General features: G+C 44.5%; 1 protein-coding gene across 1 annotated transcript; it reads right to left on the reverse strand.

The window, feature by feature from the left end:
- Positions 1–1,580: 1,580 nt before the first annotated feature.
- Positions 1,581–9,266, reverse strand: HSP90AA1 (heat shock protein 90 alpha family class A member 1). The gene is made up of 11 exons (XM_080617872.1): positions 9,112–9,266; positions 7,567–7,725; positions 7,105–7,471; positions 6,515–6,648; positions 5,704–6,012; positions 4,879–5,044; positions 4,408–4,598; positions 4,156–4,303; positions 3,208–3,476; positions 2,519–2,852; positions 1,581–2,327 (listed from the first exon to the last, which is right to left on the reverse strand). The coding sequence occupies exons 2-11, from the start codon at positions 7,723–7,725 to the stop codon at positions 2,218–2,220; spliced, it is 2,187 nt and encodes a 728-aa protein (XP_080473998.1). The 5' UTR covers positions 9,112–9,266; the 3' UTR covers positions 1,581–2,217.
- Positions 9,267–9,976: the final 710 nt, after the last annotated feature.

Genomic DNA, 9,976 nt, shown 5'->3' on the forward strand with positions numbered 1-9,976 from the left:
CAACAGTGGACAACAGCACAAGGCAGCCATGGCACACATGTAAGACAAGCCACCTTAATGAGAGGTGGGCTAACAACTGTTTAAATTTGCACCTGCCCCAAGCTGGGGCATGAGTGAAACCACAGCTCCAGCCATGTTGTGACCTTGCCTTCCTGGCACAAGCAGCACCCATCTCTGCAGCAGTCTTTGAGAAACCCCTCATTTGAAGCAGTTCTGGGCATCTTACAACACAGAATGACAAGTATGGGAGGCATACCACACATTTAGTGAGCTGCAAGACTAAAGCACAAGAAGATAATTGCTCTAATCACCAAGAGCTCGAACAAACTTTGACACACACTTTGGGCACATAAAGCACTGAGAACTGTGGGAATCAAGTTCTGGTGGTTGGTTTTCAACCCCAAAAAACTTTCAAGTAGAGCTTTCAATATTGTACACTCTGAACAAAATGCAAGATGTCTCCATTTCTTCTCTGCCCCTACTTCATTTCCCTCTCACAGTAACTTGATCCAAGGCCAAGTGTGGCCTAACAACAGAAGAAAAGCTTCAGCAGAGCAGCTGAGGATCTAAGCAGATAAACAAATGGCCCAAAACCAACCTACCCACCCAGAAGCCTTGGCAGATGTTAGGCCTTTGGAAATAGCGTAAGCAGTAGTGAAGCACTTTCATATCCAGTTCCTGAAATTTATTTTGGAGGAATAACTCAGCATTAGATGTAAACATGGGAGCACATCAGTATAGTAAGCTTACATGCAAAATCATCATGTTGAAAAGCCCTCATACCCCACCAAACCAGTGCCAGTGTGTCCACTCCCCAGTGTGTATGAAGCCCAAATTAGGCCTCCCTACCCCCAGAGCAGTGCTGCTGTTAACAGCTTTTAGACTGCAGGAAGCCATACTTTTAGATACCTGCAGGACACCACTGCAACCAGAACCAGCTCGCTTTTTTAAATTATTGCAAGAAAGAAGAACAAGAACAAACCACCCAAAACACCTTTGTCATATGTGTATCACACGAAGTAAGACTGGGGACCAGGAAACTAAGTCATTACCTGTCGGAGAACCAGGCAGGATGCCTAGAACTTGCACCCACCCCTCCCCTTCCTCCTTAAGTTCACTGAACTTAAGCTTGTAACTACCCAAGGCACTGAAGAGGATTTGACCTGCACCAAGCAGCTGACAGGCACTGAAAGTTGCTGGAATTAGCTACTACCAACTCAATTTCCTTTTATTATTTCTCCTTCGGAGACAATGGTAGAAGTATGTAAGGACGCACAACCTAGTACTTTTTTGAAACCCTGTGCTATGTATTGTTCAGCATATAACACCATCACCTCAGTACAACACTAGCACCCAGGCTTGTAGGGGCCTAGCTCCGCATGTAGAGCCACTGGAAAACTGCTGTAATACGAACACAAAGGAAACCAAACTTGAGGCAAACAATCACTTCTTCAGAGACTAAAGCAGACTTAAAATATGTTGAGAACTGCTGAACTTTTATGTATTACCAGTTTGCAGTAGCACTGCAGCAGCATTGCAGATTTAACTCCCACTGTTAACAGACAAGTCTGTGACATGACTCATTCTTAACACTTTTATTCTTACAGTTCTAGGTTTGAACTGCACATGCAGAGTTGCGTCACAATAGAGATTTACAGTGGATTCTATTCTATGGTAGAGTGCAATCCAGAATCCTGAAACAGTATAAAAAACAACTTTAAACATCAAGATCTTGTTAGGAGGCAAAAGGGTTAAAGCTTCCCCAAATATTTCAGCTCTCCTAGATACCTAGTTACTAGGTACTGTATGTTAGACAGGTTTAGAGTTGAAGAGCTGTATTAACACAAACTTACTTGGAACATCCTGATGTCATACTGTCTTTGTTACCTCTTTCCCACATTTCTGGCAACTAAGAATAAGTCAAAAACCCTGCCATCTGCAACCAGCTAATAGAGACGAAAATAACTACTCCTTACTTGCCTGTTTAGGGTTGTACAGTGTTAAAAGAAAATATTCCCTCAATGGCATTTGTATCTCACATCAGCTGAAAAAGCAATGTAACAAAAATAAAGGTATAACATCTTTGAAAATAAATATAAGAGGGAATGCAGACAAAGTGTCTAAGATTTTTTTTTTTGGCAGGTAACATTCATAATATACAAAATATAACTTATTCGTATTAGCCAAGGAAACATTCGTGACTTCCTGTGAACTCATTTAATCCACCTCCTCCATGCGTGATGTGTCATCATCCCCTTCCAGAGGTGGCATCTCCTCAGTAACTGCTGGACTAGCTTCTTCTGCAGCAGTATCATCTTCATCAATGCCTGTGCAGGAAACAAATACATTGGTGCCAAGGGTGAGGATGCAAGATCTTTCTCCTTTGCACAATTTGAACTAACTTAATAAAAATATTAGAGGGTTCCCCCTTTCCCACAAGCATCAAAATGATCTCTGGACAGTCACCGCCCTCCAAAGGCCCAGCATTCATGGGAAACAAGACACATTTGTAACTTACCCAGGCCAAGTTTAATCATCCTGTAAATACGGTTGGCATGTGTCTGAGGATCTTCCAAGCTGAAGCCAGAAGACAGCAGTGCTGTCTCGTACAGCAAGATGACAAGATCCTTCACAGACTTGTCATTCTTATCAGCCTCTGCCTTTTGCCTCAGAGTTTCAATGATGGAATGATCAGGATTAATCTCCAGGTGCTTCTTTGCTGCCATGTATCCCATTGTGGAATTGTCTCGTAAGGCCTGTGCTTTCATGATCCTCTCCATGTTGGCAGTCCAGCCATACGTACTTGTTACAATACAGCATGGAGAAGTAACTAAACGGTTGGACACAACCACCTAGAAAAGCGCATACAAAGCACACATCTGGAATTTAGTATTTGAATGTGTGTATGGGATTTACTATCCCCCCTGATTTAACCAAGGTTTAACTACAAAATGCTGCTGGCCATGTAAGACTGAAGACTCACAAGACAAAGCAGAATTGTGCAATGCCAATTAAACAGAACCACTTAACTTCACTAAAAAAAAAAAAAAAAAACGAAAGACACCTTATCTGTAATACTGCATTTTGCATAATTACTCTCCTTCAGAAGGGCAACTGTAACATTATTACTTGAGCTTTTGCTGCAGCAAATTCATTTCAGACCATTAAACTTACTGCATATGGACAAACCAAGTACTGCTAAATTACCTTTTCTACTTTCTTTTCAAGAATATCTTTCATTATTTTGCAGAGATTTTCAAACTTGGCTTTCTTCTCCTCCTGCTTCTTTTTTTCCTCCTCATCCTCTGGAAGCTCCAAACCCTCTTTTGTTACAGAAACAAGGGTCTTGCCTTCAAATTCCTTCAGCTGCTGCACACAGTACTCATCAATAGGCTCAATCATGTAGATCACTTCCAGGCCATGCTTGCGAAGACGCTCCACAAAAGCAGAATTAGCCACCTGATCTTTTGTCTCACCTGTAAACAATGAAAAGGCCACAGTTGTGGTCTGAGCCTCAACACTAACATAGCAGCTTGTTTATTCTCTAGAACCTATGCCAAATTTTCACCATGTGATGCCCAGACCAGGGGAAAAAGGGGCACAAAACTAGTATCACAAGCAAATATTAGGCTGGCCCGTAGAGACTCAAACCTTTCAAACTGACACCCACAGCCTGTAGTACACTTCTTACTTGTTTGAAAGTAAGCAAAATTTCCTGTAATGCCAGGCAGAAGTGTTTCCCATTTCTGCCAAGAATAATGTGAGGAGACCTGTACAGCATTTACCTTAAAAAAAAAAAAAAAAAAAAGTATCTTATGCCGAAATAGTTAAGTGGATTGAACATTAAGTCTTAAAAAATTCAAACTCCTGGCTGTTAATAGCTAAAACCTGAAAAAAGTCATGTTAAAGCCACCATGATGATTCTAAAGCATACTTTAGAAAGTATGCTTACAAGTACAAAGATGGGCAAACTAGCTGTACAAAGGGCATTACATTATCTGTAGCTAGTTCTGCTATCCTCATGGACACAGTGCAGTATTTAGGGTTCCACTGACTACCAGAGTAAGTAATGACAAGCGTGTCCTGCAAGAAGAGCCACCATGGTTTTTTTCTGTTTTCTACCACCCCCCGAAAGATAAATTGTTACCAACTCACCAGTGATGTAGTAGACATGCTTCTGGTTTTCCTTCATCCGAGTGCAGTAATCCTTCAAAGACACCATTTCATCACCAGATGCAGATGTGTAATACCTCAGCAATTCTGACAGCTTCTTGCGGTTCTGGGAGTCTTCATGTATTCCAAGCTACAGAAATAATAAAAAAGTGATTTCTTCAGATAAACACTAGACTGTTGGTTAGCATTAGCTAACAAGTAACAGTATTATAAATCAGAAAGACTACCACAAACCTTGATATTCTTGGAGAACTGCTCATAAAACTTCTTGTAATTCTCCTTGTCCTCAGCCAATTCAGTAAAGAGTTCCAAACACTTCTTCACCAAGTTCTTCCGGATCACTTTGAGGATCTTGCTCTGCTGTAGCATTTCACGAGAAATATTCAGAGGTAAATCCTCAGAGTCCACCACACCTCTCATGAAATCTGGAAGATTAGAACGAGAATTGAGCATTGTAGACAGTGAGTGCTGTAGGTCTCCAAGAAACCAAAATTAGCTGTCACCACCTAAGTGGCTCTATACTTGCAAAATAATTAATTGGGGTCTACACTTTTAGACAACACCAAGCAGCACTTTCAACTCCCATTACATTTAAGGACTTGGCCTTCATCCTTCCGAATGTCTTTAAACATGAAGGAAAAACAAAAAAGACTGATAAGCACTTCCTCTCATTTTGGGAAACCCTTTCCTCAAAGATATACTCACTCAGATATTCAGGGATCAACTCCTCACAGTTGTCCATGATGAAAACTCTGCGTACATACAGCTTGATGTTATTCTTCTTCTTCCTGTTTTCAAACAAGTCAAAGGGTGCACGCCGTGGGACAAAGAGGAGAGCTCTGAATTCCAACTGCCCTTCCACAGAGAAGTGCTGTGAGGAAACAATGTCATTTTAGTATATCTGCATTGCTCTCATTTGCATGACCATTTAACAACTCTTCAAACACGCAAGTAAAACAATAACTATTAGAGATCTCAGACAACAAACGAAACATGGATCAGAAACAAGCACTTTCTCCAGTCAGACATATCCAACTTCTAGTCAATTGTTACTGAACAAGCAGATGAATTCTAAGACACACTCAGTTCCCTATATTACATATTGAGCTTCAGGAACCAACTAAATTCTTACAGCACCTCTCACTACAGACCCAGAAAAAAAAGCCAAACACTCACTCATCCCATTTAGCCATAGGCCTTTTTAAAACTAAGCTATAAACCCAAGTAACTCCCCTTACAATTACCTGAAACCTACTCCCCAAATTTTTAAACTACATTTGATAACAAGCTACAAACTAGGAAGGCAGCCTAAGTTTTACTTAACACTGATCTGGATCAAGGTTGTGAACACAGCCTTAGCAGCCAAAATAACTGTAACACAAGGTCTCACCCTCACATACTATCAACTCCAAATACAAAGCAACCTATCAGACTAAGATGTGGGACAATGCATCCAGTTCAGCAGCATCTTTACCCATTTTACAGCTTTAGGGGCAACAGAATTGTATCTCAAGACTGACAAGCACTTACTTTGACAGCCAAGTGGTCTTCCCAGTCATTTGTTAGACTCTTGTAGAATTCCCCATATTCTTCATTGGTTATATCATCTGGATTCCTGGTCCAAATGGGCTTAGTCTTGTTCAGCTCCTCATGATCAATGTACTTCTCCTTGATCTTCTTTTTCTTTTTCTTGTCTCCATCCTTCTTTTCTTCTTCTTCATCAGAACCAACATCCTCTATCTCTGGTTTATCCTCTGTCTTTTCCTCTTTCTCTTCTTTTTCTTCTTCCTTTTCCTCAGCCTCATCATCACTCACTTCCTTATCACGTTCTTTCTCCACCTACAATGAAATTATTAGTTTACTTGAGAAACCCAGAACTTCTTTTACCATCAGCCCTGAAGTATCCCTTGTAGTCTTAAAGCTAGAAATTACAATGGCAGCAGATTTTCCTCCTACATTCAGCTGAAGACTTCCATTCTGGGCACCAGAAAAAAAGGTGTTTCAGTTTCCACGTAGCTGTATAGTAAGTAGCTCAAGCTGTTTAGTTTAATCACACTTCCTTATCACTAAAAATACATCAAGATTAGGTTTTCAGTAATTTGGAAACTATTAAAAATATCAGCTTTGTTAAACATGTTACAGTTTTGAGTTTTTGTTATTTAAACTTAACTTTATGAATCTGTAATCAACAGCTCTGTAAAATGGAGTCCTATTAACAGAATTTAAATGCTGCATTCATATAGCACTTACAATTCTCCTTCACAGACTACTCTCCCACTTCAAAAACTCATTCTCTAAACTGGCAATACTTATTATTTAGCTTTCCAAGCAAGATACATACAAAGAGTGTAATAGGATAGCCGATGAACTGGGAATGCTTCTTCACGATTTCTTTGATTCGACGTTCTTCCAGGTATTCAGTCTGATCTTCTTTGAGATGCAAAATGACTTTTGTCCCACGTCCCAAAGGTTCACCTAGAATGGAGTTTACATGCTTTACATGTGAAGCAAATCAGACATTCTGTAACATGTTGCTCTTTAAACAGCCACTGCTCTACCAACAGATTTCTTCACCAGTGGAAGAACATAAGCTTCTGTGTACCTCACAAACATTCCCTCAGCCTCACTGTACCTAGCATGTACATTCGTAAGCTCGCACAGTGTAGAGTAATTGTAAGAGTCAGTATTTCCGTATGTAAAGCTTCGAACATTCAAGTCTTCATTATAATTCACCTTAGTATAACTTACTCACACATCCTGTTACATATAAACCATTACCTTGAAAAGTGGAAACAGCTGTGTCTGTGTTTGATGTAACACATGACTAATACCACCATCCATCTGGTGTTATTTTTGTCTTTTTCAAATCAAACAGTATCTGAATGACAACCAGCTTTAAGTTTTTTGAGAAAAAAAACGTTGAACACTCACCATTATCAAGCCTGACAGTGAAAGATCCTCCAGCTGATGACTCCCAAGCATACTGCTCATCATCATTATGCTTGGTGATCACTGTCACTTTTTCTGCAACCAGGTAGGCAGAGTAGAAGCCAACACCGAACTGACCAATCATGGATATATCAGCCCCTGCCTGCAGTGCTTCCATAAACGCCTTGGTACCAGACTTTGCAATTGTACCAAGGTTGTTGACCAGGTCAGCTTTGGTCATCCCAATGCCTGTATCAACAATGGTCAGAGTGCGATCATGCTTGTTTGGGATCAGGTTAATTTTCAGGTCTTTTCCAGAATCCAGCTTGCTTGGGTCAGTCAGGCTCTCATATCTTATCTTGTCCAAAGCCTGTAAAAAAGGGCACAGGCTTTAGCATTCCCTGAGCATTCCTAAAAAGTCCAGCATCCCTACTGACATGAAGCAGCCTGGGAGCCTATACTTACATCTGATGAATTAGAAATCAACTCCCTCAGAAAAATTTCCTTATTGGAGTAGAAAGTGTTGATTATCAGAGACATCAACTGAGCAATCTCAGCCTGGAAAGCAAAGGTCTCCACCTCCTCCTCCATTGGTTGGTCCTGAGTTTGCACAGCTTCCGGCATCTGTAAGGACAGAGCAAGCTGAAATACCATTCACAGCAGCTTGGTGCACGTAACCATTTGCAACCAGTAAGAACATTTAAAGATAAACACATTTAATTGTTGTTTCAAATACAGCACCATAGCAACACCAAAAAAACCCAACACCTAGCTCCGATTCCTCACCAGCAAAAGCTCAGAAATTTTGAGATACACAGAAACTAAGCAGAAGATTTTAACTACAGATTTGCACCGGTTTGGTGCAACACAGATTTTTTCCTCTCCTCCAGTAGTTTGGAAAGCAACATACAACTCCTGCTTCCCTTATCACAAAGCAAGTATAGATCGCGAAGAAACACGCTGATCTGGGCTCCTACATTTCATGAACTAGTACTTCCCCTTTCTCTTACCCACCTCGTATTTTGCTCGTACAACGTATCTTCAGATACAAACACTATCCACACAATTCAATATCGGAACTAAACCTGCTGCCCAGACTACCCTCTGTACGAGACAAAGCTCAGAAACGACGAATTCAACTCAAAACCGAAGACCTCTGAAACCACAGACTTTAATCGCTACGGAATGAATCGAGTCCAAGTATAGCACTGCAATTCCAATCAAACGCTAATAAAACAGAAAACCACCATCTACTGCACTTAACTCTAACGCCGCGGTGCCCTTTAGACGATTCCGAGCCAAGCCCGCGGGCGGCAAGAACCATCCCACGCGCCGCCGCGCAGCGCCCCCTGCAGGCTCTCCACGGAAGCACGAAAGGTTCTAGAAACTGCCAGAGCCTTCCCCACCCACCCCCCCTCCCGCGCACAGAGCGCGCTGCCGAGCGCCCCCCCACTCCGGCGCGGCCGAGCAGTCATTCATTGAGGTGAATGATCCCCAACCGTCCGACCCACTCCCCACTCCGCACCAAAGCGGGGCCGGGTCACCCCCCTCACACCCCTGCGAAAAGTAAGCTACTTCTGCCTGTGGTCCCCTCCGCAACCAAGAGCCTGCAACACCCATCATCTCCCACCCCCATCATGCGAGCGGAACATGGCCGTCCTCCTTCCTCCCCCCCCCGCCATTTTTTCCTCACCACCTTACTCCAAGGGCAGAAACACCAAAACTATCAACGATGCAGGCTTTAGATACATCAGCCCTCACCCCTTTCCAGCCATACCCCGACTGCGGGCCCCAAAAAGCCTCTGAACCCATTTCACTTTTTACAGGTACTATAAGGGAAGGTACTGAAAAAGCTGCAGCACCACACGGCCGCCTTCATCTCCCAACCCTGCATCCCCAGCACACGCGTCAGCATCCACCAGCCAGCAGGATCTGAAAAAAAAATCACTCCCTCAGCAAAACCATCCCCCTGTATAACCAACTATCACCACAGCCTCCCTCACCGCTCACCTTGGCAGGGGGGAAAAAGCTGCTAGTCTCCTCAATGAAACCACAAGGGCGCTTACTCTCACAAACGTACCTTCACCAGTGCGCGCGCCCTTCCGCTTGCTTGGCTTATATATGCCGGGCTCCGCCTCCTTCCAGAACCATCGGGAACCTTCACTAAGAGGAACGGTGGAGGGGGGCGGTGCTGCGGGCGGGGGGGTGACCAAGGGTAGGGCGGAGACCTCCGGCCACGCCGCTATGGGGCGGGGTCGAGCCGCTCGCAGCCAATTGGAGCCGTTAGTGAATAGCGTCGGCTGGTGCGCGGGTCTCGCGCAGGCGTCTCCCCCTACCTCACCCGCCCCGGCGGGGGCCGGTTCTGCGCATGGGCAAGCGGATGAATGAGCGGCGCGCTCCCCGCCTGTCCAACCGCCGGCCCGCCCGGGGAGCAGGGGGGAGGTGAGGGGAAGGCGCATGCGAAGTGGCTGCGTAGGGTGGTGGTTGGGGGAGCTGCCCGGGGGGTTGCGCAAGCGGCGGTGACGTCATCCGCTGCCCCGCGCCTCTCAGAACGTCCTAGAAGCGGGCGGTGCCGCGCGTGTTTCTTTTCACCCTTCCCCCGCGGTGGTCTGGGAAGGGACTAGAAAATACTCGGCTGCACCCACCGGGAGAAGGGCCCAGAACCGGGGTGTGGGGCGGCAGCCGCAGCGGCTGGGCTGGGCCGGGCCGTGCCCGCTGGGCTCCGGTTGGATTACTGGCGCCGGGCGGCTCCCCGCAGGCCGGTTGTGCAGGTGGCTGCGGCTGTGCTCGCTCCCTCTTCTCGGGCCAGACCTGTCTGTGCTGCCAGGCGTAGCCGCATGAATCGTGGCCTAGGGATGCTGTGGTAAAGCGTTTC

The sequence above is a fragment of the Psittacula echo genome, assembly GCF_963264785.1.
Source record: "Psittacula echo genome assembly, chromosome: 5".
Classification (NCBI taxonomy): domain Eukaryota; kingdom Metazoa; phylum Chordata; class Aves; order Psittaciformes; family Psittacidae; genus Psittacula; species Psittacula echo.

What these genes read in the sequence shown, in the direction of transcription:
- HSP90AA1 (XM_080617872.1), bottom strand. Translation starts at nt 7,725, where the DNA reads ATGCCGGAAGCTGTGCAAACTCAGGACCAACCAATGGAGGAGGAGGTG. An exon ending in AAGACCACTTGGCTGTCAAA is followed by an intron (nt 5,045 to 5,703) that starts GTAAGTGCTTGT and finishes GTTTCCTCACAG; the next exon opens with CACTTCTCTGTGGAAGGGCA. An exon ending in TTGAAAAGAAAGTAGAAAAG is followed by an intron (nt 2,853 to 3,207) that starts GTAATTTAGCAG and finishes GCGCTTTTCTAG; the next exon opens with GTGGTTGTGTCCAACCGTTT.